The following is a 25,402-nucleotide window of genomic DNA, read 5'->3' as shown; positions in this document are numbered from 1 at the left end:
GGGTCCACCTGCCCTGTGTCTCATCAATGTACTGCTATCTGCATTTTTTACAGACAGTATATCACATTCTCAGCCTGGGGATGGAACTTTTGCATGGAAATCTTTGTTTCACGAGCTGCCACAGCACTGCAGTTCCAGGAGCACATCTGAGTGTGCAGAACAGCTCTGCTGGAGAAGAGCAAGGGCTTGGCCATCACTGGGTTAGGAACAGATCTAGCTGAAAATGGGCTTTCTCCCATCTGCAGGAAGCATCTACTGCTTGTGCTTCCAAAAAGCACAGTCCAGGGAGACTGATGGAAAAACACTATGCAACTGATTAAAAACCCCAGTTGTCTCTTTATTCAGCCACATCTTGTTTTGACAGTAAAGTTTTGTGAGTGGTTCCACTATTCCCTCTCCAAATTTTTATGCCATAATGTGTTATTGTGCTTCAGGTGCTGATACCAGGTCCCACAGTGAGCTGCTGTAGAGCTGGGAGGGTCTGATTTCTGATGCTTTCATGAGTGAGGACTCCTCTGTCCTCCTGTCACAAGTGTAAATCATGTGGGTGATGCTGGAGGCTTGGCACCCATCATCTGCTGTGGCTGCTCAGCATCTGTGGGAAAAGATCCCAAAAGTGATCTCTTGGAAAGTGGCAGCAAAAAAATAGCACACAAAAAAAAAAAAAAAGCCCTGAGCAGTATGGAAGAGACACAGAATAAAGCTTATGCACTCCTCAGCAGGGACCTGTCCTTTGTGAAGCCTAATGGTGTTGGCAAGGAGAGCTCCTGAAATGTTTGACTTAGGTAAAATGGAGCTATTCCCTCTGGGGAAGTGAACTGGCACAATCCTTTAGGGTTGGAATAGGTCTGAATTCCTCCTTTGTGTTCAGAGCAGGCACTTCTGAGGCCCATGTTTCAGATCAGAGTGAAAACCCCCCAGTATGCCTCACTTTATAAGTTGCTTTTATTCAGCTGAGACTGCAACACCATCCATGGTTAAAATTGTACCTTCATAGCTGGGAGGCAGGGGAGCAGAGGCAGAGATGTGGTGCTGGTGGGGAGATGTTGAAAAGTTTGTCACAACTGCCAAAAAAAATGAGTTATTTTGCTCAGTCATACTTTTTGCGTCTTTCTGTCAAATTCAAAATATTCTGTCTCCCTGCAGCCAGCAGGGTCAAACACTGGAAAAAATGAGCTCCCTGAGGTCCCTAAGGAGAGGCTGCTGTATTTAGCTGTTCATCAAGCACATTTCTGTGGGGTGGGTGAGAGGAGGGGCAGCAGGTTCTGCACCCACACTGGGTTCTGAAAGCAGTTCAGTGTTCTGTCTCTGCTTGCCATGGCTCCCACATCAAGTTTTGCATCCCACTGCATTTCTAGAAGTCTGATCAGATTGGGACTTCTGTGTGTGGCAGTAATAATACAAATAGAGGGAGGGAGTTTTCACTGTGAGCAGGAAATTGTGTGTGGTAGGTGGATAGAGAATGAAACCATTGCCTGTTTTCACAAGGTGAAAATAAGGAGAGGTGCTGTGGAATCAGTGGTTCTATTGGTAGGGTCCTGAAACTATATAAAAAGTGTTGATACCTAATTTAGTGCCAAAGTTGATGAAGGATACAGCTGTTGGTAAAGTAGTGGTGCAGAGATGGCAGCTCAGGTGTGAACCAGAGGAAACCTTTTGTGGGAATCAGGGTAAATTTCCACATTTCAGCCCATTCTGTGGCAGAGGCTGGGTAGGTGCACTTCTGGACATTCTTCTTTTGCACCCTTGGAGACAGAGGGACACATCTGATGGCAGTTTTCCATGCCCCACCTGTCTTCTTGTGATTTTCAAGTCATCATCATCCAAATTATCACAGTGTCACCTTTCAGCTGTGTTGCCCAATAGTCACCTGAGCACAAAGGTGTTTCCATATTTAAGCAGTTAGTTTTCCTCCATGTGTTGGAGCAGCTAGAGACCAAACTCAGCCATGCCCCAGCTGTAGCACCTGTGGATTGTGGTCTGACCTGCACGATCTCCTGGCCTGTTTGTTGGCCCCATGGGTGGGTGGGGATGCTCTCAGGTTTGTGTGTGCCAGGGAAATGGCTTGGGAGTGGCTGGTTGGGTTAGGATCTCTTTGCTTTCCCATTCCAACAACCTTTTTATTCCCTTCTTCCAGGGACCAGAAGGGAAACCAGGAAAACAGGGGGAAAAGGGCAAGCCTGGCCAGAAGGTAGGAGATCTCTGATAACATCATAGCCTGTGTTCCTCCCTTTCCTTACTCATCTCTGATATTTTCCTGCAGTTTTGTCCCACACTGATGTCAGTGCCTTTGCTCTGCAGGGCAGCAAAGGCTACCAGGGGCAGCTTGGAGAGATGGGATCCCCAGGGAGGCAGGGGCCGAAGGGGAACCAAGGCCCTAAAGGATCCCGAGGTACCCTGGGACCGATGGTGAGGAGAGCTCTGCAAACGTGAACTCAACCCAGAGAATCCTGACTGGCAGTGCTGGGCACGGGGCTGAGTGAGCACAGAGCCCAGCACAGCTCCAGGACACTGAGGGGAAGTGCTGTTAGCGGGGTTTAATTTCCAAAACATCTTAACCCGTGTTCTGAGCCCATGGGGTGGCTGGGTTGGTGCCCCGTGAGCCCAGCTCACGTTGCAGAGAGGCAGTTCTTCACAACTCCCCAGATAGGCTGAAATTGCTGAAATATTGGGGATTTTTCCTCAGCTGAGTGAGCTGATAAGCTATTTTTTACTAAGATCTTCCCCTTTGAGACTGCACACTCATGGCAAGAGCTGCTTCCAAGTCGAGCTGTTGTTATAAGGAACTCTGCCTTGGATTCCTGCCCTGTTTCTACACCCACTCTTGATCTACTTATCTAAAACACTTGGAGCAAGAAGAAATATAGCATGGGAAAGGGTTTGAGCTGGGTACTGAAGGTGAGGCTTCCAGAGAGAACAGGGGAAACTTAATTTGCTTTAGGCACAAGAGACAAATGCATCAGGACAGCAGTGGTATGTAAAAGTACCTCTGCTGCATTGCAGGCTGGTTAGGAAACTTCTTGCACTCTATTTGATAGAACTTAATGCAAAATCAGGAGTTATTTATGAGCTAGGAATAGTGGTGATATTTCAGAACAGTAGCAAATGAGTGATGGAGTGATGGATCTGCTGATAGCATTTTCCTGCACTAAAAATTATGGCCTCACCATATATCCTCCTTTAATAGTCTTTGGCAAAACCTCCATGGATTATTTCACAAGGAGGCAAAGCAATATCTGTGCAACAGTCTATTGGAATGGACACATCTCTGTCTTGTGGAAAGAGCTTTATTCCACGCTAAATGGGATTATATGGAAAGTTTGTGGCTCGCTTTAGTCTGATGATCTGATTTAAACCCCTTTGTTCACTCTGCTAAAGATGTGAATTTGGTCTGTGGAAGTCTGGTGGACTTCCTAGCACACACTAGTTTGGTATAGAGGAAGAGCTCACAAATGCAGCCATTTCTGATGGCAGAGCTGAGTGAGGTGGGGAATGTATAGCTGCAGGCTGGCAAAGGCACAGAATGGCCTCCTGGACCCCTCTCCATGTCTAAGAGGTTAAAGCCAGCAAAAGCCAGCAGGTTTGCAGCAGAGCTCGCTGGTGGCCAGGGGAAGGACTGGCCACACTCCCAGGTTGTGCCAAGCTCTGCTTTGCACAGCCCAGAGCATCCTCCTCTGGTGCTGACACCATGGGCTGCTCTCAGTCCCTGTCTCTGCCTCTCCAGGGAGCTCCAGGAAGGATGGGTGCTCAAGGGGACCCAGGCCTAAAGGGTTACCAGGTAAGGGTTTTATTTTTATCTGTTCTTAAAACTGCCACTCCAGCATGCAGATTGTTCTTAAACCATTATTTATTTCTGATCCTGAGTTTAGTTCTTTGTCAAATGTCCATTTGCACCTCCTGCATTTGGTTCATCTCTGCCCATGTCCCTCCAAAGCTGGCATGCACCACCCAGGGCTAGCTCTGGCAGGGAGCCAGGCAGGACTTTGTCCCTCAGCCCCTTCCTGGCTCCTCACGTGCTGTCTGCTCTCCACAGGGACATGCAGGACCACCAGGGCCGATGGGACCACCAGGGCCAAAGGGGGAAAAGGTGAGTCCAGGGGTTTGGCCATCTCACGTCCCCTTGAATGGACAACTGTCCCACTGCTGTAGCTCCCATGCATCTGCATCTCCTCACCCTGTGGCAGAGGCAGAGGTGCTCCTGGACCTCCCAGCCTCTTGCATGACCCCAAAGCACAGCCCTGCCTCTCCAGGCACTGCCAGGACACTGTCACCAGCACATCCTCCCAGACACCACCAGAGGCTGAGCCAGCCAGCACCAGCCCTGAGGATGTGTTTTTCCTGCATCCACAGGAGTTCAGCTCAATCCCCAAACCAAAAGGAACCAGATTTGTAGATGTCTGTGATCAGGTCAGAATAACTGGCTGCACAAACGAGCTGATCTGCAGCTGCTGGTGTTTCTCCTCTGCATGGCCCTTGCTCCCTGTTCCTGGTGCCCCACCTTCTGACAGCTGCCCTGCCTCAGAGCCCCCTTTCCACCGTGGCTTTTCCCTGGTGCTTTCCCCTTTAGCTGAGTCAGCAGAGCCATAACCAGTTCAGGCTGGAGCAGTGACTCACCCTTTAATGGTTTCCTGTCAGCTCCTCTTGGCATTCCCAGAGCTGGTGGTGTCCTTCACATGTCCTCAGCCTGCTCCCTCCCTCCTGATGTCTCTGTGCAGAGCCTCTGGGACAGCTCATTGTGACCTCCCAGCATTAAAGGGACTGTCTAACAGGGGGGAGCAGCTTCCTGCAATGGACAGATAGTGACAGCACAAGGGGGGATGCTTTTAAACAAAAGTGTAAAGATGGTAGATGTCAGGAAGTTCTGTGCTCAGGGGATGGTAAAGCACTGACACAGGTCTGGGCTGCCCCATCCCTGGAAGTGTCCAAGGCCAGGTTGGACAGGGCTTGGAGCACCCTGGTCTGATGGAAGGTGTCCCTGCCCATGGCAAGGAGTGGAACAAGATGAGTTTTAAAGTCCCCTCCAAACCAAACCATTCTGTGATTCTCTTAAAGCGTGGGAAGGGAAGGTGATGGGGACTAATCAGTTGTGAGGTGCCCATGAAAAAGAGAGATGCACGAGCTCTTCCTGCTCATTTTCTGCTCCCCATCACCAGGAGAACATTCAGCTTTGCCTCTGCACACAGGTGAGAGGGCAGCTGTAGTGCAGACAGGAGCTTCATCCCTTATAAAATGAGTTCATAAGGCCTTGCCCTTGCTGGGGCTTTGAATGGATCCCTTCAGCTCAGGCTCCTGGTGTCAGGATACCCTGTCCACACCATGCTCTGCCTGGAGATTCCCTGTGCACACAGGGATCACTGGGGCAGGCCAAGCTGTTGTGTTCCACTAAGACATTCACACACCTCAGAAATTTTGCTTTGGGGGTGAACAATGGTCATAGTGCTTTTTCTCTCATGTCCTGCTGCTGAAACACATCCATGGAGGAACAGCTGCTGATGTTCCTGCTGCTCCCTATCTCCATTGCTGCCTTGCTGAACTTCCTGGCAAGAGCTAGACAAGCAAACCAGCCCAGGATGATGTGAGAGCTCATGACCAGACACATTGCCAGCTCAGAACCTGCCCCAGAGGCTTCTTACAATTCCACTGTTGAATCTTGAGAATCCTGGCAGAAAGATGTGGGTCATGACTAGCAAAAGCAAGGTCAGCCATTGACCCTGCAGCCATTGAGATGTGCAGATGTGTGTGTCTATTGCCTAAATTGCAGCTGTAGTTTTATTTGAAAACATTTAAAGTTGCCATCTTGAAAGCTCTCATAATTTCAGTAGCAAATGATCCCCAAATTATTCATCTGAAGAGCTCAGTGGAGCATTTTGCCCTTCATCAACAAGATGTTGCTCTGCAAAAGGACACTAGGAGAGCATTCCCTGAGTGGATGTGGTGTCAAAAGAGCACAGCAGTGTTCTGATAAATTAATTCTACATGCAAGTATCCAAGCTGAGGCCTGATGAAGCCACCAAAGAGTCCAATGCACCCTGCTAAGAGCAGCCAGCTCTGCTGATGACAGCTGGACCTCCTCACTCATGTTCTGCTGTGGGGCTGCTGACACCTTGCTGGGAGGAGAAGGAGGAGATGCTGAACCAGGAGAGCACAAAATCATGTACTGAGCCTCCAGCACCACTTCCTGCAGCATCCAGGTGCTCCACAAAATCCTGCATCTAAGTTTTGCTCTCCACCCTCCCTCATCTCCTAAGAGCTGCCTGGATCCCAGCCTGGAGAGAGACACATTCCTTCCCTCCAGACATCTGTAACCTCTCACAAGCGTGTGAACACAAAAGTGGGAGCCTGAAAGTGAGAAATGGAGAGAAAATGGAAATGGGACTGTGAGAGCTCTGTGAGGTTTAAGTAATGTGGTAAACGGAGCTGTGCTGAAGGAGGAGGGTTCAATGGTGGGGAAGGTCTTCCCTCTTCAGAGAAAAAAGCCGTTTGGTGAGAGGCACTGCAGTGAATCCTGCTCCCTTGTGCCATCCCAGCCAGCTACTCCACCACATTTCATACATTTGCAGCTCCTCAAAGAGGCCTTGCTCAGAGCAGACGCCTGCTCTTGGCAGCTGCTTAAAGCAGTCCAGATGGGATCCTTTTAAAAATTACAAACTGGTGTATCTCACTTTGGGACAGGAGCCAACAACAACAAGCCTTCCCTTCTTCTCCATGCATTTTCCATTTGTATCCTAACATGTTTACTTTGCTGCCCTTTACTCTAACTTTTTTTCACTGCAACTTTCTGAAGAAATAGCACAGACCTTTCATCTCTCTCTCGAGCAGCTGAGGCACCAGGAAGCTCTGGAGGAGTTCAGTTTCACAGTCCTAGAGCTGACCAGGCTGCAGGATTTTCTCAGGCAGGAGACAGAGAACAAAGTGGGGATTAGCCTCAAGGGGAAACAAAGCCACAGTGGGGAGAAAGTCTGTGAGTCTTGATGCTCTTCAAGGGTCCCCAGAATTATGAGCATTCTCTGAGTTCATCACACTCAGCTCCCAAATGGCAAAGGTGTGCACATCCTGCTGGGGAAGAAGCAATCAGTGCCAAGACTTCTGCATACTAACAGACACGCTGAGATGATTTTTTTCTTTTTTCCCCCCTGGGAGTTGAGAAATGGTGGCTTTGTTTCCCTTCTAGTCAACATTCCTTAGATAGTGGCTAGAAAGCAAACCAGTTGCCAGGTATTTTGGTGCTGGCTTCCAGCAGTTCAGTAGCGCTGGAAAGGCAGAGAGAGGGTTTGCTTCCCCTCCTCTCTCCTCTGCCACCCAAGTTTCTCTCAGAGGCAGGCAGGCTCACCAAGAAATTTCTCAAGTGTCTTACTATCAGCAGCTGCAACTCCAACAGGAGAGAAGCCCAGAGAGAGCATCAAAGAGAATTGTAAATACACCAGAAAGGGCTGGTGCAACCACTCAGTGGCACAAAGCCTGTGAAAAACTTGGCTCTGCAATCTTTGGAGATTTGGATGTTCTTGGAGCACCCAAACACCTCCAGTACAGCAGCTCCACTGTGCCAGAACCCCTCAAACTGCATCAAAGGAGCTCTGAGACATCATCCTAAGGAGCCAGAGTGCCAGAGACTGCTATGGAGTGGTGAAAACCGGGAGGAGCTGGAATGCAGCATCCTTCCATGGGGAGCAGAGACACAGCATCTCTGAGCTCTACTCCAGAGAACACAGGACAGTGTGACCCTGAGTGACTTTCACAACAGAATTTAAAAGGATGGTGTCTCTGTTAAGTCCTAAGGGATCTCTCTGTGGATGTTTTGGAGAGACCTCAGCTGTAAATAAGCTGGGTGATGTTATCCACCAGCCAAGCCACGAGCTCTCAGCATCCCAGCAGGGAGAGGGCTGTGCACGGGGCTGTCTCACCTGGCTGAAGGCAAAACAAGCCCACAGTGGTGGCACACAACCAAGGAGCCCGTGCAGACCACCCCTGCTCCCACAACAGCCCAGACAGGGCTCCACAAGGGAGGGGAAATGCTTGATTAAAGAGTTTGGTTGAACTGTCAGCAATAAAATTCAGAGGCAGAGAGCTATTTCCCATATTGTTGTAATTACATCCTGCTTGCTTAGTTTCAGGAATTGTTGGAAATAACCCTTTGCACCTGGTTACTTAAGGAGGAGAGCTAGACCAGGCAAAAACAACCACCAGAAATCAGGAAAGCAATGTGAAGAGTCAGTGAAACAAACAACAAAAAAAATTGTTTAGTCTTCCTCTGGGTGAAGAGGAAATAAATTCAACAGAGGCTTTGACTTCACATGATATGGAAGGACTGGGTTAGGTCTGTGCAGAAGCATCTGCTCTAAAATCTGCTGTTTATAGTAATACTAACATTTTATTCACAGGGACAACAAGGTGATGATGGGAAGGTAGAAGGCCCACAGGGACCACCTGGAGACAGAGTAAGATATTAAATCCCTTCTCTAATCAATCCTGGAGCGATTTTTGTGGGTGAATTAATTGCTGCCTACTTGTAGAACATGAACAAGCCGTGGAGATACTGCAGATGACAGCTTGTTTACATCCACCTCAAGTCTCTGTTGTGCTCTTGCAGGGCCCTGTTGGTGACAGAGGTGACCGAGGGGAGCCTGGAGACACTGGTTATCCTGTGAGTCTTATTCCAAATGCATGATTCAGAAATGTTTGCCTCGGGGAAGTGCTCCCAGTCACATCAGAACACAGAATTGCCCAGCAGTCCCAGTTCATAACCTGCTGCTGTCCCTGGCCAGCTGCTGCACACGACTGTGATTCAGACAAGGAGCAATTCCATTGTCTTTACCTAAAGCAGTAAAATCATTGCTGAAGGCAAAAAAATCAGCACCTCACCCTGCCCTGCACCTGCCTGAGTGAGGCTGAAAGAATGAGCAGGACCATTTGAGCACAGGTCTCTGTGATTATCAAGGAGACATCCCAGACAAGGTGTGTGTGCAAGAGTCCTATCTATATCAAATTTCAAGACTGATGTGCCTGTAGATTCTTCCATGGGAAGATCTGTGAACTTTAAGATTTGGAGACTTCCAAAATCTTTGCAAAATTTCAAAAGCAAAGCCAGGGCCATGAATTATCCTGCTGTGCTCCTTATACCCTCTTTGCAGGACATTTTCAGCTGATTGGGGCTGAGCTGCAAAGGCTCCATGAATTAAGTGTTACCTCCATCCAAAAGCACCTGGTCAGAGTGACCCATTACTGTAATTCACAGATTTTTAATTCATCAGAGTAGCAGTGCTGCTGCCTTGTTTTCTAGGACAGATGTCTCCAACTCCTCTCTTCCATTAGTGCTGTGTGTATTTTGGGATGCATTAGAACACCTTCTTTGCTGCTTAGCTGGTGATGAGCAGCTCCTCTCTCCAAAGCATACCCACAGGAGCATGGGCACTACCCACAACTTCACCATCTCTATCTGCAGAATGCAGACAAGTGTATCTCCTTCTGCCCCTTAAATCACATGACATTCAGTTTTCTTTCTCATTGCCACAAAAGAACAAAGACATATTCCCTCTCTATTTTTTATTTAAGGGGCAGGAAGGGCTTGATGGAGAAAGAGGAAAACCTGGGCAGCAAGGCTTACCGGTAAGAGATGCTGCTTTGTTTAAGGTACCAGTGCCCCAGGCATGGGAAGGGCAGGGAGGTGGGAAGGGCTGCAGTAGGAGTGTGTGGTGAGCTGTGAAATGTGGGCATTTCCATCAGCCAGGCCTATGGAATGGGCATTTTGAGCCACATTTGAGACTAATAAATGGGTGACAAAGCAGGGAGCACTCCCAGTGCCTGCTCCCAAACCATCCTTTCTGAATGGTCCATGAGGGACTGGAAATCTTAGGAGATGGGAGGTGGGAGATGACAGTGACACTGGAAGGGTCTGCTTGGAAATTGGGCTGCTGGCCCTGTGTCAGGTGAGACCATATTATTCTACTTACAAGTTGTTTCCTCTCAAACTAGTGAAAGACTTTGTGAAAGACTAAATTAAATCCAAACTCAAGGGAAGGACTTTTTATTCCCTTGTTATATACAGTACCATCTGATCTTTATATGTGACTATTGCAATGTGCAGCAACACATACAATATAGTTCGTATTGGGAAATAAAGTTGAATCAATTCCCACTCTTTACAAGGATGCTGGGAAGAACAACAGATTGTATTTTGGGATTAAAATGGTAGTGCTCTGTTATATGGCTCAGAAATGAGTAGAGCTGCTGCATTCCCTGTGTAGTTTATTTGGGGTTGGTAGCCCCTCAGATGATTCAGATGGAAACAGGAACTTTGGAGTGTCTTTAGTAAAAGTCCAGCTCAAAAACAAGCTGAAAAACGAGGACTCTGCAGGGAGTCCTTCCTTACCATTTATTTGATGTTGGTCCAGAAATTGCCACTGACACAAACACAGATCAAAAAACCCAACCTGGCTGAGGAGAAAAGGCTGAGATGGGTGTGATGGGGAAGGGAGCAGTGAAATGTGAAACACCCTCTCTGCTTTACTCCACAGGCAGTCTCCTAACACCTGAGCCCCAGGTGAAACCAAGGCAAGGGCTGAGGTGCAAAGGGGAGGTGGTGCCAGCAGCCAGGGTGTGAACTGCTCGTTCTGCACACAGGCTCCTTCCTGCCCACTTCCAGCACTGCTCCCAGGCATATCTGGAATCTGGTGAATGATTTCCACAAATAAGGCACCACCCAAGTGAGGGGCAGAGTTGCTTCTCCAATGGACACCCTGCTAAATGCTCTCTGAGACAGCTCCTTGCTCCTTTCTCCCCAGGGGCCTCTCTGAGTTCAGGCATTTTCCCTGAATTGTTTCCATACAGTCAGCATTATTAGGGCACAAAAAATGCTGTTCTTTGTACTTCATGCAAGATACTGCCAGAAGAGAATTTTAAGCAGATTTTTCTTGTTTATGTTTTGTAGGGGGATCCTGGATCACCAGGCAAGCCAGGAGCAAAGGGATCCAAAGGTGATGTGGTAGGTTTCAGCAGGGTGGATTTACAGTGTCCCAAGTTTAAAGAAAAATCTCTATTTAAGAGAACTCTCCTGGGATTTTTACCTATGATCCTTGCCTTGAAAGGCTGTGGAGATCCTTGTGGGAGGGCTGTAAACATTTGGGTGGCCAAGCCCAGTGGTCTGTGGGCTTTGTGGAGCTGGAGAAGATCAGGACAGTCCCAGCTCCAGCACGATGGTAACTCTTGAGCAGGTCTTTGGTCCCTGCCATGGTTGTGTCTGTCCCATGCCCTGTTTGTGCTGTCTCCAGCCAGAGCTGGCTCACCCATCCCCACGGAGAGCTGAGCCAGGCAAGTCTCTCCTTTTCTATTGAACCAGAAACTTTTCTGGCATGAAACCTGGGTTTGGAGTCCACTGATCCATGGAGTTGTTTCTTGGAACAATCCCTCTAACTTCTTGTCCTCATTGAGCAAGAAAACCCAGCACACATAGGTCCTTCAGGGTTCACTGGGGCACCTCACACCTACTCCTACCTCCACATCTGGCTGTAAGGACAGCTGGCTAATTATTCTCACAGACCAGGGACTTTATTTGCTAAAACATAAGTATGTAACCTCAATACTCAGCAAATTCCTGCTCTCTCTTGGCAGATGTCAGGGTTTTTAATCTGACCCTGCTGGGGGTAATGCCAGAAGATAGTTTTAGGTATTCTTGGCAAGAAGAGTACAAGGTGATAAGATAAATTAATCTGCCCATCAATGGACAATCTGGAACTGCCTTTGGATCTAACGAATAGCAGGGGAAGCACCCCCAGGAATATTTCTCTTATGTAGCTGGCCAGCCTGGTCCTCTGCAGATGGAGAAACAATGCACAGAAAATGAGTTCTTCAATGTAAAAGTGCTTTAGTACATGACCTCACTAAGAGAGCCCTAGTGAAGGTGATGAGGCTGAGTTTTCCATTCATTCTGCACAAATTAATCCTTTTTGCAGCTAATAAACCTCAGGAGTATTTCTCTTCTGCCTTTATTCACAAAGCAGCATTGCAAGTTTCAGACAGAAGACACCCTTTTTAATTTCCATTAGCTTTCCAAAACAGAGTTAGTTACCTCTCAGAGAGAAGCCCCCCCTGAACACCCTCAGAGGACTTGCTGGGTCCTGGCTTTGCTGTCAATGAACTGATGGAGAACTCAGGGTTTTAGCATCTTGTTCTAATGTTTGCCAGTGTACCAAGTCCTCCCTCAAGTTCATCCTGCTTTATTTGTCCTCATCTGCTCTGTATTAGGAAAAATGCAGGTCCTTGCCTTCTAGCTATTCATTCCTGCCCTAGAACTCTCAAGACATAAGAAGAATCACTTGTAATAAAACCAAATAGCAGTTCACTCCCCAGCACTGGAGCAACTGACTTTATAAATCTCCCTTTTATAAAACTCTTTCCAATCATTATCCAAAAGCACACCCTGAAGTCATGGTCCCAAGCAGAGCTGTGCTAGAACTGCTGCAATTTTAGATGTCTTTTGATTTTTTTCACTTGCAGGGTCAAAAAGGAAAGCAAGGAGCACAGGGCAGTGCAGGGAGCAGAGGCACACCGGTAGGTGAAAATTCAGCTTTCTGCCCCAGGAAATGCTGTCTGGGAGCTCCTTCTCTAATACCTTTGTGATTTTAGGGCATCCTTGGGCTGCCAGGCCCTCGAGGAGTGGTGGGAAGGCAGGGGCAAGAGGGTGCCCCTGGAGTGGATGGAGTGCCTGGCAAGGATGGCGTGCCTGGGATGCTGGTAAGCTTCAACTGCAACCCTGTGGGAAAACAACACTGGAGCTGGGAAACTGAAAGGGGGCACAGGACAAACTATGTGAGATCCAGCTATGGATATTCCAGTTTACATGTACCCAGAGTGGGTCTTCTCCACATACCACTTGCACACAAAGGCAGCAGTGCCTGTGCATGACCAGGGCTGTAAATAAATGGGGTTTGTAGCCTGGCACTCACATGCACAGAACTCTGTCCACATCTGCAAACCACCCCTGCAAACTTATCATCCTCTGGCAGAATCCCACCACTGCCCTGTCCCCTGTGCAGAAGGGGAAAGGGTTTTGTTTCATAACCTCCAGTGTGTTTCTTTTCCAGGGGGAGCAGGGTGACGATGGGGAGGAAGGTGTGACAGGGATGTCAGGCAAGAGAGGGAACCCCGGCGTGCCAGGACTCCCAGGGGCCCAGGGACCACCAGGATTCAAGGTGAGTTTCTGACTCCCTAAGGTGCTGCTGTGAGTGATCCAGTCTGTGAGGCTGATGCCTCTGAGCTTGAACTCTCCAAGGTCTAATGCAGTCTCAGTTCCTGCTGCCGTCTTTCACTTAGCTAGAGGCTCTGCAGATCTTTCTTCTCATCCATCTCTCCATCCCTCCATGCATTTTCCTCATGTGCACAGGAGCTGAATGTCCCAGAGACCTTTCCTCCCTTACCAGAGGAGCTCAGGAGCCTGCTCACACTACAAACACCTGAGTCTTATCATTAGAAACCTGGCTAGAAAAAACAAGGTTAAGTTGCAGAGGAGCTGCTACAGCCCACCTGTAGGATGTCCAGAATGGACAACTCCATGGGAGATTCAGGTGTTCTAGCTGCTCTGCAAGATCTGAGCTGCTGGAGGGAAATTTGTGCTGCTTGGATTTTAGCACATTTACTGGGTTAGAACGACTGGAGCCAGCATGGGCTTGGACATCAAGCTGGGTGGGAGCAGGGACAAGCTGCTTTTGTCACCTTGGGGTTTCTTCCTGGTCCTTGCCCTGATCCAGGCTCACCACAGGATCTAACCTGGACCCACAGCAATTCAGCCATTTGTATAAAGACTCTGTAAATAGGAAGACTGTGTAAATAGGAAGACTCCAGCTGGGTTTGGAGAGGCTCTGGGATCTGATTTAAATTAGGGCTCCGAAGCACATCGCCCTTGATCTGTCACTTGCTGCCCTCCAGCTGCCTTGGGCAGTACAACAGGAGGTGGCTGACACTGTCCTTGTCACACACTCACACCCTGCCTCCAGGCCAATTTGTTGCCCCTTTTCCAGCTGTTCCACCATCTCAGGCTCTCCCTGCCTTTGCTCCTCTCCCCAGCCTGCCCCAGACAGTAGCTGGAGCTTGTGCTGCTCCTGGGGCTTGGCAAGGGGAAGGGGGGAGCAAGGTGTGGTGCTGGGGGGCTGGAGGTCCTCTCTGGATTGAAGCTGTTGAGTTAACACGGGGGAAATGTTGGCTTTGCAGCCTCTGGATTGAAGTCCTGCCCTTGGCATGCCTTCAGCATTTTCCATGAATTAATCATCAGTTGCCAGCCTGCTGGGGGAAGAGATTGTGGGAAGCTGCAGGGCTGGATGAAGAACATAGGAAGTGCAAAGAGAAGACATTTGATCCCCTTTCTCTCCCTGCCCCATGCAGGTGGGACAGCTCTGCTGGGGGGACACAGCCATGCCCACCTGGGTCTCATCCTGCACAACCTGGGGCATCCCCTGCTGGAGCCACATTCCTTATCCCAACCAGCCATCTTCTCCAGCCTTCCATCTATGGCTGTTTCAGCTGAGTGCTGTTATATTTAGCTCCTGTCCTTTGGAATTACTTGAATTCTGTTATTTTTAGGGGGAAAGAGGACTGCCTGGACAGAGTGGCCAAACAGGGAAGCGAGGATCCCCGGGAGGAACGGGCACTCCAGGGAGCCCTGGGGAGCCCGGAGCCAAAGGACAGCCGGTGAGTGGGGATGGGCTGACCAGAGCTGAGCCACTGCTCCTGCAGGAGAGGGTGTGACCACAGCCCTGGGCAGCAGGGGCATCCCTGGAGGGGCTGCAGGGGAGCCCACACCCAGCTTGAGATGATTCTGGGAGAGAGATTAGGGCCGAGGTGAAACAAGGCACAGAATGAACCCAAACCACCTCAATTAAAATACACTGGCTATTTTATATAATTGGTTATTTTATATAAAGCCTGGTGCTAACAGCTTTAGAGCTAAAAGGTAGTAACCAACACCACCATATATCATTTTGTCATTGATCATAGATCAGTCTCACAGGTTATTTTGTCTCTGTGACACAAGTGACACATTCCTTTGCCCCATACTGTCATTGCTGCAGGACTAGTGACTGTGTCCCTTTGGCTGAGATGACTCCATGACCCTTCTGATTTCCTATGTGCTTTTGGCTGAAATTCCTCTAGAAAGAAAGTTTGGTTGAATATTTTAATGCAGGAAAGACCTTAGTTCCCTGTTAGTTGCAATTCTCCTTTCCAGGTCCCAGAAATAGGTATTTAAATCAATTTGTTTCTCACTGTCATGGCCTTTTCCAAGGGAAAGCTTCCTAACAGTGAGGCTGATGCTGGAACCACCATGCAATAAAGGGGGTGGAAGCCCCATCACTTGGGTCACTCACAGCTGAGTGAACAAGCCATTGTATCACACCCCAAAAAGCACAGTCAGAATGGGTGAGACACTCCTGCCAAAAGGCTGAACAAGCCTTATCTGTCTCTGATGTTCCTAACACTGGAGAAAAATCATCTGGTGAAGGTTTCTGACCCCCTTTTTTTTAAATGTTGAATCATCTTGAATTTTGACATCTGAGAAGCCCAAAAATACCAAAGGATGACCATCTGAAACATGGTAAAAGGAGGATGTTTACATAAGGACATGCTACCCAGGGTGGTTTTTTTATTCTCAGAGTACATGCTATGTGCTGATTCAAGCTTGATGGTTTTTCAACTATTTTATTATTATTTTTCTTACAGAATTGAGGAAAAATCCCTGCAGAGTTGAATAGGAAAAGAATTAGGGGATATGCATAGTTTTCCTGGGCTTGAGTGGGAGGTTATATTGCAGGAACATGCACTTTTTTAACAGCTTGAATGAGCATAGTTTAAAATTACAGTTTGAATTAACAGGTCAGTCCAGTTTTATTAGAAATAAAAGATGAGCTTGTTTTAAAGAACTTCAAGGCTGTTATTTTGCAGCATGAAATTCCAAGATCAATCTCAGAGCAGATGCTCTGCATCCTTCTGCTGGGCCAAGTGCAGGTTTGGCTCCCAGTTTGGGGGCAGAAAGGTGGCATTGGTGACATCTAGGATCAGGTTGATGATCAGTGGATGATGTTTGTGTAGTGAAAACTTCCAGGTTTTTTCATTCTCCCATCTCACCAGTCCTGCTTAGACTGAGGGATACTCACAGATTTCTCCTTCTCTGGAGCTGCTGAGCTCTTGGTGCATCTCTGAATGACATCTCCAGCCACCAGTGTGAATTGACTGTTGTCCTTTGTTCCTGTGTTTGTCTTGGCTGTCACATGCAGGGGGATTTCGGCGAGGCAGGATTTCCAGGCATTGCAGGACTGTTTGGGCCAAAGGTGAGAGGCTGCTGGGACCAGCTGGGTTTTTAGTCTCACTTTACTGGAAACAGGTAATGCCACACTTGTTGCATTGCTAGCAGCTCTGCAGAGACTATGGAAATTGAAATTTGATCCCAGCTTTCTTTAGTTTATGAATCTTCATTTGTTAAATGAAAAAATTTGTTTTACATTTGTTAAATGTGAAAAAACACAAATGCTTTGTTGGAGGAAAAGGGCTGTCCTAGAGATTCTGTGGCTGTTTTCCCCCTTTCTGACATTTGTATTTCCAGTATCAACCATCAGCCTGCACCTGACACACTGATGTGCATCCCTAACACTGAAGAGCCTTGACTTGAAATTCAGACTCATTTTATCATCATATAATTTCCCTGGTGAAGAGGAAACTCATTATTTTCTGTCAAAAGTAAAAGTCTTGCAAAACAGGAGTGGGAAATGAATTTACAACAAATTGGATCTGCCCAGTCCCACAGACAAGAGGCAGCATCTCTGTCCTTAAAGCAGAGCTCTAAGCCAGGGCATAAACACAGGGTTTGGTTTTTTACTGAACCTCACATCTCATTTTCCTCACAGGGCCCCCCAGGAGACTTTGGGTTCAAGGGCATTCAGGGACCCCGTGGGCCACCAGGTCTCATGGTGAGTGCTTTTGCAGTTTGTGGGTTTGGGAGGATTTTCTTCCTTCCCCCATTTCTGTGCTCAGGGCCATGGCACCACCTCTGAGCCCCACATCACAGAGCCTCAGGCTACACTGCAGTCCTGCTATTCATGGAATTTCTGAGGTTTAACAAGGCTCATGACGGCCATACTGTCAAAGTCTCTTTGGACTTGCAGTTTGAAACATTTTTTTATTCCAATTATAGCAAACACCACCACCAAAAAAAGCTGAAAAGCAGCAAAGTTTCAGTGTCTTCACTGAGTCTGCCCTAGGGCAAATGATTGTCAGGTCCCACCTGGTGGTTCACACATCTTTTATTTTCTAGGGAAAAGAAGGAATTATTGGTCCACTTGGCATTCAGGGTCCCACAGGAAGCCCTGTAAGTATTCACACTTCTTTCCTGCCTGTAATTTTTTAGAAGGGTTTAAGTGTGTGAGATCCAAGATGTCTGAGGCCAGCACAAGCAACCCCCAAATCCTGCTGTAATCAGGAAAACCAAATGGGTTTTAATATCAGCACCTTTAGAAAAGTGCAGGCTTAGTCTCTGGCTGCATAGACAGTTGGTGGGAGATTATTAGCAGAAAAGTGAGGAACAGCAATATGTAAGTGCAAGGTTTTCAATAGACTGGAAGGCATTATTATGTTATGTTATTATGTTATTGCAGATTTTGAAAGCCATATTTTCCAAAGAACTTGGCCTGGGGGTGGAAACACATTTAAATATTTTTTTTAAATGTAATAAACTGGGAAGCACTTGGTTTTGGGAAGTGTTGAAAATCCCTGCCTGCCTTAAAATGCCAAAGGCCCTGAACCCAGATAAAAGATCAGATCAATGCTTTGTGAAAACACAAGTGTGGCACCACTCAGAGCTTGGTCCAGAGGCTGCTACTGGCAGAGATAAAAACCAGTGAGATGAACTCACGCATTGCCAAAACAGCCAGTAATGGCTTTTTTTTTTTGCTTTGCTTTGGGATGGGGAGGCCAATATGCCAGCCTGAGCTGGTGAGTTAGAGATGCTCTTGAGTCCTTGCAAGGAGCTTCTGGGGGCAGCAGTCAGCAGGGCAGCTTGTGAATGGTCAGTGACAGCAGTGACAGCCACCTCCTGTGCTTTGCAGGGGCCCAAGGGAGACAAAGGCAGCCGTGGGGAGATGGTAAGTGCTGCTCCCACCCCATGTGCCCCTGGGAGGGGCAGATCCCTGACTTTGCACAATCAAGAGTCACTCTTGTGCATCAGGCAAGACACTGATCAGATGTGTACACACATCCACACCACTCTGCTGGTACAATTCCCATTTCCTTAACCCAGCAATGTTGTCCACAGCTGTGGTGTCTCCAGTGCAGCACCCAGCCCTGGCACAGGCACCTTGGGAACAGCACATGGGTGTACAGGGAGATTTTGGGTCAGTAATGAGAATTTTCTGACAGCTTCTGTGCTTTTTTTTTCCCCCCTGCAGGGTCTTCAAGGTCCAAGGGTAAGTATCTATCATCCCTTTTTCTGACTGATATCTTGTATTTAAATAAATCTTTTAGCAAGTGGGTGCAGGGTGGGTAATTATACACCTGGAATGTGATGAGAACTGGGGACATGGCATTAGTGACAGCTGAGGAGCTGAAAGGGCTGGGAACAAAGGATGCAGCAGGAATAGACCAGGTGGAGACAGATGGACCCAGAGCAGGGACAAAATGCACCCCCCTCCCTTTTTAGAAAGTCTTTTGAAAGTTTTGAGGGACAGGCTGCTATGAAAAATCCAGCTGGGAACAGATTCCTGCTGGTAAAACCCATGAGAAATGGAAATAAAAACTGGAGCTGTTTCACTAACTGCTGCCACTCTGTCTTTAGGGTCCTCCAGGCCCACGAGGACACCCTGGCCCTCCGGTATGTACCTGTGGGAAGAGTTCCTGACTGAAACAAGCTGCCATCATACCCTCCAGAGGGACTGCTCCCTCACTGGAAATTATGGCTTAGCCCATTCCTCACATGCAAAACCACGTGTGTGAATGGACCAGTGTTTGTTGTGCTTTAGTCCAAACCATCCCCAGGAGTTTCATAGAGACTCTCATTGTTGCCTCTCTCACTTCTCTCATGGAGAGGCTCCAAGGGAACAGGGATTTCAAAAGGCCATGACTGAATATCTGTGCAGCAGTGACTGACCAGCTCTCTGCCTAATGCCCCTTTTCTCCTCTCACTTCCAGGGACCCCCAGGAGTTCCAGCCTCATTTGTAAGTTGCCATTCTCTGTCTGTTTGTTAATGATGACAACAAGTCCTGCTGGCACTTGAAGACACTCAGGTCCAGCTCTGTTAGCTGAGCAATTCTTGAACTGCAGCCTTAGATTGAGAAGTGTTTTCTTGCATCAGGGCATGTTCAACTTTTAACAATCTCAGTTTCCACCTTTTTCACACCACTCCAGCAGCAAGATGGCTTTGGGGCACCTTTCCAGACACTGATCGACTCCAACACGGCGCTCAAGAGAGAGGTACAAGGCAATTTCTGAACTCCTGGCCTTAGCTTGAGCTGGAGACTGGGACTGGTCTCATCAGTGCTTTCTGTGTGCAGAAAGTTTATACAAAGCCCTGATTTGTCACTGTTCCAGTGGAATATCTGGAACTGATGCAGGCAAAGCTCCAGTTAAAGGATATAGTTCTGTTGTGTCACTGAGGTGTGAAGCTTCAGACCTCTTGACTTTGCCAGCATTTCAGCAATGTCTGTTTGGGACAGCACAAGGCCTGTGGCTCAGTGGCCTCAAGCCAGCACAGCCTGTCTTTGGCCACTGATTTTTTCTCAAAAAGATGCAGAAACCCTTGTGGTTACAGCACCCAGTGCCCCCAGGGCACCCCTGACTTGCCTTCCTTTCTCCCCAGGGTTACCAACATCCAGACCTTCTCATGCTGGACCATGGAGGGGAGATCTTCAAGACTCTACACTACCTCAGCAACCTCATTCAGAGCATCAAAAGACCCCTGGGAACCAAGGAGAACCCTGCACGCATCTGCCGGGACCTGATGAACTGTGAACAGAAGATGAGCGACGGTAGGGAGCCCCAGATGAGCCAAGGCTGCATCCCCACAGGGCTCCTTCCCTGGGACCAGCCAAGAGAAACCAAAACTCTCCTTCTGCCACCCACAGAAAAGGTTAAGTGTCCTTGTTAATGCCCAAATCCTCCATTTCCTCAGGTACCTACTGGATTGACCCAAACCTTGGCTGTTCCTCAGACACCATCCAGGTCATCTGCAACTTCACCAACGGTGGCCAGACGTGTCTCAGCCCTGTCACTGTCTCCAAGGTAGGCACAGCTCAGCCCAGAGACAGCAGCATTCCCCACTCTGCTATTGCCAAATATTTACACAGCCTGTTGTCCCAGGACAGGGGACAGTGACCACAAGGACACAGCCCACAGGTTGGGGCAGCATTAACACTCAGAACTGCTCTCAGGAGTTAAAAAATACACCTAAGGCTGTTATTGGTTCTTGTCAAGACAAAGCCATGTGTTCCAGTGATGCTGAACCCATAGCCTTAACATGACCAGTAATTTCACATGCTGCTCCCAAATCCTTTATTGACTTAACTTATGTTTGGGTCACTCTCACATTTTGTTTTCCGTCACCTGGAGAAGTGAGATCAGCTTAAATACACAAGTTTCCAGTGAAGTTATTGCTATGGGATCTTTGTAGAGGAAGTACCTGTACTAAAAATACAAACAGCAATATCTGGGCTCGTTTGCAGATGAACTAGAACCTGCTTTGCAAGTTGTATTGAGTTTGAAGTTTACATTATTTTCTTCCTACCTAAAGACCTTCCAGTTTGTTCTGCAAAGCAAAGGATGTGCTGTGTCCCCATGAAAGCATTCCAGGGGCCATGGGCATGGCCTCTGGCCCTCATGGCCATATTCCCACCAGCTCCAGCTCTGGACAGGGGTGCAGAATGAAGCAGAGACAGGGACCCCCTCTGCAATCCCACCTCGCCCTCACCCTGCTCCCCTCTGACCCCTGTGTCACCTTGCAGCTGGACTTTGCCATCGGGAGGGTCCAGATGAACTTCCTGCGCCTGCTGAGCTCGGAGGTGGTGCAGCACATCACCATCCACTGCCTCAACACCTCTGTGTGGAGGGAGGGCTCCTCGGAGCTGCCCTCCGAGAACGCCGTGCGCTTCAGGGCCTGGAACGGGCAGGTCTTCGAGGCCAGGGGCCAGCTCAGGCCAGAGGTGGCAGCTGATGATTGCAAGGTATGTTGTGGAAGGGGGAAGAACAAGTGGAGAGCCCCACTCTGGGGCTCAAGTAACACCTACACTGCTCATCCTACATCAGCTCTACCAGTTCTCCACTGGTTTTCCAGCCCAGGGTGCTATAGCAGCTCTGTGAAGCAGACAGCCTTCTGATAGAAAGCAAAAGATGGAATTCTGAACTTAACTTGTCTTGGAAAGTGTGGATGGTTCAGACACCCCTTCAGGGCCCCCTTAGAACTTTCTCCCCTAAGATAAGAAATCCTTCCTTAGGATGACTCATGCTAGAGAAATGTTCATCCCCCTGCAGACCCCCGTGTTATCTTTTAGAGTTTTTATTGGTCTTTATCTCTTCCAGGTAATTGGTCACTTCTTTACCTAAAACCTTAAAGTAATTGGATAGCTTTCAACTTACAACTCTATTGGTGACTTTTCTATCCACCTTAACCCTATAAAACTCCTTTGATATTCTGAGTATTTGGATTTGCTGTTGGACCTCTTTGTAGAAATAAAGTCACCTATGGAATCTCTGTGCAGCAGTCCCAGATCTCTTCCTCACTGGCTAAGAGAGAGCTGCAAGCAGAATGACATCACAAAGAGCTGATGGCCTGAGCCCAGGCCTTGCTTGCACTTTAGCACTCTGTAGCTGATTTCTGCCTTGAAGCAGCAGGAGTTCTGTTCTATTCAGAACATTTATCTGGGCTGGCTGTGGCAGCCTGGGGCTGAACCCCAGCCCTGGCAGCTACAGGAAAGCACAGTTAAATGACAGAAGGGGAATGACTCCCATGGGTGGTGCCCCCAGCTCTTGTCTGGTGCCACAGAGGCAGGAGACACAGGGCTGCACTCAGGCTCACAGCATTAGCAGTTTGTCAGCCGCAGCTTCCACCAGCCTGATGAGGGCTCCCCAAAAAGCTCTCTAAACCCAGCCCTGCTCAGCCCAAGGGACAGTCCCTTGTCTCCCAGAGGGGTTTCCAGGCTTGCAGCTCCTGGAACAGGTTGCTCTCCAGCAGGACTGACCCCTGGCTCACAGCTTTCTCTCCGTGCCACTCCCCACAGATCAAGGACGGGCACTGGCGCCGGACGCTGTTCTCCTTCCGGACACAGGACCCCCAGCAGCTGCCCATTGTCAGCATCCACAACCTGCCCCCCTCCCAGCCAGGACAGCACTATCACCTCGAGGTCGGCCCTGTCTGCTTCCTCTGACCCCAGCTGTGCACCAGCTCTGAGGCTCCAGCCACAGCTGGCCTGGCCGGGGCTCTGCCCCTCTGCAGCACGGACAGCTGTGCTGCAGCTCCTGCTCCAGCCCTGGGCTCCAGGAACACAGGATCTACTGAACTCAGCCCGTTGCTGGAAGGAGGAAGAGCAAGGCAGGCATCAGTGAGGACCTGAGCAGTGAGAAGGGATCAGGGGACTGGATGTTGTGGTTCCACACACAAAGCTTTTTCCATGACCAAAGAAAACATTGAGAGAAACCTCAAGCGACTTGCAGCGTGTGGGTTTTTTTGTTCTTCCCCCCGCCCCCCGCCCCACATCCACCCATTTTTGTCTGGTTCCTGAGTTACCAAATGTTCTTTCCATTGAAAAAAAAAAAAATTAAAAAAATAGAGCTTCCCTCTCAGAGCTTGTCACCTTCTGGACAGCCACGTGCTGCATCAGGTCTCCCAGGCGGAGCTGCAAGTTGAATCTGGCTGCTCTGTGTACAGGAAGCATTTCGATGTGCAATATTAGAAGAAACAAAATATATATATTATATTATTTAAAGCAAAAAGAAAAAGGAAAAAAAAAAAAGAAAAAAAAAAAGTTCCTCCTTCCATGAGTTTAATCAACACTCCCTCTCAACGTGTGATGTTGGAGTAGGGGAGAGTCATGAAGCAAAGAAGGGGGAATGGAAAGAGGAGAGGGGAAGAGATTGGTGCTAAAATAGAGAGAGGGAATGGGCTCATCTGATTTGTTTCTACCTCTCACTGTGAAATCTCTGGTGCTCTTAAAAAAGTGTGTTATTTTATATATATGACTTTATTTAAGGTTGTGAAGGTGCTACGATGTCTTGCCACAGACCCAAAAAAAAAAAAGCCCCATAGAACCATCTCTCTGGGAAGAGAGGAGATTATGTTCTACAGTTAAATCAGAGAAACAGCCACCTTAAAAGGGATCCTTCAGTGGCCATGGGTGTCAATAACACAACTCACACCACAGCCAGCATCCCTTACAGGATAATTTACAAGCAAATTTGCTTTTTTTTTGTTTTATTGTTCATCAGCACTTCACTGCTTTGGGAAGGGAGTGAGGGACACAGCTCATCTGGAAGTGTTGAGCCTCAGAGAGCTCCTCTGGAGTTGGTTGAGTTGGGCTGCACTGAGTTGCCCACACGACTCCCTGGACTAAGCTCAAGTTTAAACCCAGCTCTGCAACTCTTCCCTCGGCCCCTCTGTCAAGACTGACATGATGGTACCTTGTTTCAGAACCCAGCCGAGCTTGGAAGGGTTTTGTTTTGTTAAGTTTTGTAGAAATTTAGTCTCTATATGTAAATTTGGAGGATTTTTTTTAAAGAGGATAATTATGGTAATCTTTAATTCTATATAAGGAATAATATTGATGTAATCAGAGCTGTACTGTATCAGAAACTCTTCAGTGCCTGTTTGGAGTTTTCATGTCTCATATGGACTATGGATTTTATTTTTTTGAGGGAAAAAAAATTATCTGTGAGTCTCTCTTTGTGTATTTTTTTTTGTCACTACTGCCTGCTGGTTGGTTCCCAACCACCTTCAGAAAAGGTTAACAGGATCTGTCCCTGATACCTCGGCTTCCACGCAGCCCCTGCCAGAAATACCTCATCCCAAAATCACCACCACCCATCACTCACTGCCTCCCTGCACACCCCCATACTCCACATCTCTCCATTTCTCATCCCATGCCATTGGTTTTGTGTTTTCTCAAGGCTGCAGTTATCATTTGTTCTCCTTAATGCTTTTTTTTTTCCTTTTTCCTTTTTTTTTTTTTTTTAACTTTAAATAAATATTTAAAACTGAGGCAATGGAACAGGACTGGAATGGTTGGTTTCTTTTGGTTCTTCATAAGAAACTAGGTGGGCAAGAGGTGCAGAAATACCCCATTTCCCAGGGGCTCCCCCAATGATCTGAGGAGTCAAACCCACACCCCAGACCTTCCTAAGATGCCAAATGCACAACAAGATTGGAATGCCCTTGGCTCCCAACTGCTGTGCTTCATCCCTGTCCCCATCCTGCCACTGGGGAGCAAGAGGGGAAAATAAATAGAAAAGAAAAGAAAGAAAAACACAGGGGGAAAATGGGGTGGGGGAAAGGAGGAGGGGGAAACTAAGGGAGAGAAAAAGGGAAAGATGAGTTCAACAACAGGGGACAAAGAAGGGGAGGGGACAAAAAAGAGGGCAGTGAAGGGAAAGAAGGGAGCAAAGGGAAAAGAATCCTGTTTTTCTGGGACAAAAAGCACAGGAGCTGCCTTGGCCAGTGCTGGTTGTGACAGGGGCTGAGCTGTTTGCCCAGCCCTGCTGGGTGCTGGCACCAGCTCTGCTCTGGCACCAAAGCCCAGCTGAGCCACAGGTCCTGGAGCAGCTGCTGGGGCAGGGTGAAGGCACACACGTTTCATTAATTAATCACCACACTTAATTACTATGCCAGCATTAGAGGAGCTGTACAGTGCTGTTAAATAGGGAGATGCTGCATTTAAAGAAGTTGTAATTTCTAGTTTTTAAAAAGGCTGAGCCCACTGCACTGATGGGTTCCTTGCCAAGGCCCCCACCCCATGGAATCCCCTATGGAATCTGCCCCCCTGAACACACCTGAACCCCTGTGCAAGCCCCATGTCCCAAAGGGAAACAAGGCAAGTGTGGCCCAAAGCTCTCAGAGCTGCCAACCAGCCACATCCATAAGGGTTTCTCTGCCCTGTCCCACTGCCCTCAGTGTCCCCAAGGTCTCCAAACACACCTGAAGATCCTGAGTGCTTCACCAGGCACCCACAAAATTAACTGCAGCTTCTGAGAACAAAAGCCTGCATTGGGGAAGCATTAGGATGGGGGAGATGGGGGGTGTTCCCCCTTTTATGCTGAAGAAATCCAAGATTTTGCAAGTTGAATTTCCTGCACCTGCTATTGCTTCATGCTGAGCAAACAGCCCAGGAACAGGCACGTTGGTGCTGGGGATGTCCAGCCTTGCTGGCAGCCCTATAAAAGGGACAGAGCTGA

At 48.3% G+C, this 25,402-nt stretch overlaps 1 protein-coding gene and 1 long non-coding RNA gene across 2 annotated transcripts in view; one reads left to right on the top strand and one right to left on the bottom strand.

Moving 5' to 3' along the window:
* Positions 1-23,704, top strand: part of COL27A1 (collagen type XXVII alpha 1 chain) — a 139,303-nt gene extending 115,599 nt beyond the window's left edge. The window contains exons 38-61 of the mRNA XM_056505220.1: positions 2,138-2,191; positions 2,302-2,409; positions 3,725-3,778; positions 4,034-4,087; positions 8,379-8,435; positions 8,588-8,641; positions 9,550-9,603; positions 10,925-10,978; positions 12,490-12,543; positions 12,619-12,726; positions 13,077-13,184; positions 14,569-14,676; positions 16,257-16,310; positions 16,884-16,946; positions 17,291-17,344; positions 18,081-18,116; positions 18,420-18,437; positions 18,806-18,841; positions 19,159-19,185; positions 19,376-19,441; positions 19,827-19,995; positions 20,139-20,248; positions 20,968-21,186; positions 22,240-23,704. Of these exons, the coding sequence (XP_056361195.1) occupies positions 2,138-2,191; positions 2,302-2,409; positions 3,725-3,778; positions 4,034-4,087; positions 8,379-8,435; positions 8,588-8,641; positions 9,550-9,603; positions 10,925-10,978; positions 12,490-12,543; positions 12,619-12,726; positions 13,077-13,184; positions 14,569-14,676; positions 16,257-16,310; positions 16,884-16,946; positions 17,291-17,344; positions 18,081-18,116; positions 18,420-18,437; positions 18,806-18,841; positions 19,159-19,185; positions 19,376-19,441; positions 19,827-19,995; positions 20,139-20,248; positions 20,968-21,186; positions 22,240-22,386 (1,866 nt within the window). The 3' untranslated portion in view covers positions 22,387-23,704. The remainder of the gene's footprint in view (positions 1-2,137; positions 2,192-2,301; positions 2,410-3,724; positions 3,779-4,033; positions 4,088-8,378; positions 8,436-8,587; positions 8,642-9,549; positions 9,604-10,924; positions 10,979-12,489; positions 12,544-12,618; positions 12,727-13,076; positions 13,185-14,568; positions 14,677-16,256; positions 16,311-16,883; positions 16,947-17,290; positions 17,345-18,080; positions 18,117-18,419; positions 18,438-18,805; positions 18,842-19,158; positions 19,186-19,375; positions 19,442-19,826; positions 19,996-20,138; positions 20,249-20,967; positions 21,187-22,239) is intronic.
* Positions 314-20,231, bottom strand: LOC130260116 (uncharacterized). The gene is made up of 3 exons (XR_008841741.1): positions 20,147-20,231; positions 4,615-4,783; positions 314-595 (listed from the first exon to the last, which is right to left on the bottom strand). It is a non-coding gene; the product is annotated as an uncharacterized LOC130260116 (long non-coding RNA).
* Positions 23,705-25,402: the final 1,698 nt, after the last annotated feature.

Source organism: Oenanthe melanoleuca, chromosome 17 (assembly GCF_029582105.1).
Source record: "Oenanthe melanoleuca isolate GR-GAL-2019-014 chromosome 17, OMel1.0, whole genome shotgun sequence".
In the NCBI taxonomy this organism is placed as follows: Eukaryota; Metazoa; Chordata; class Aves; order Passeriformes; family Muscicapidae; genus Oenanthe; species Oenanthe melanoleuca.
The sequence above is the reverse complement of the archived record's forward strand: the minus strand, read 5'-3'. Positions and strand labels throughout refer to the sequence as shown.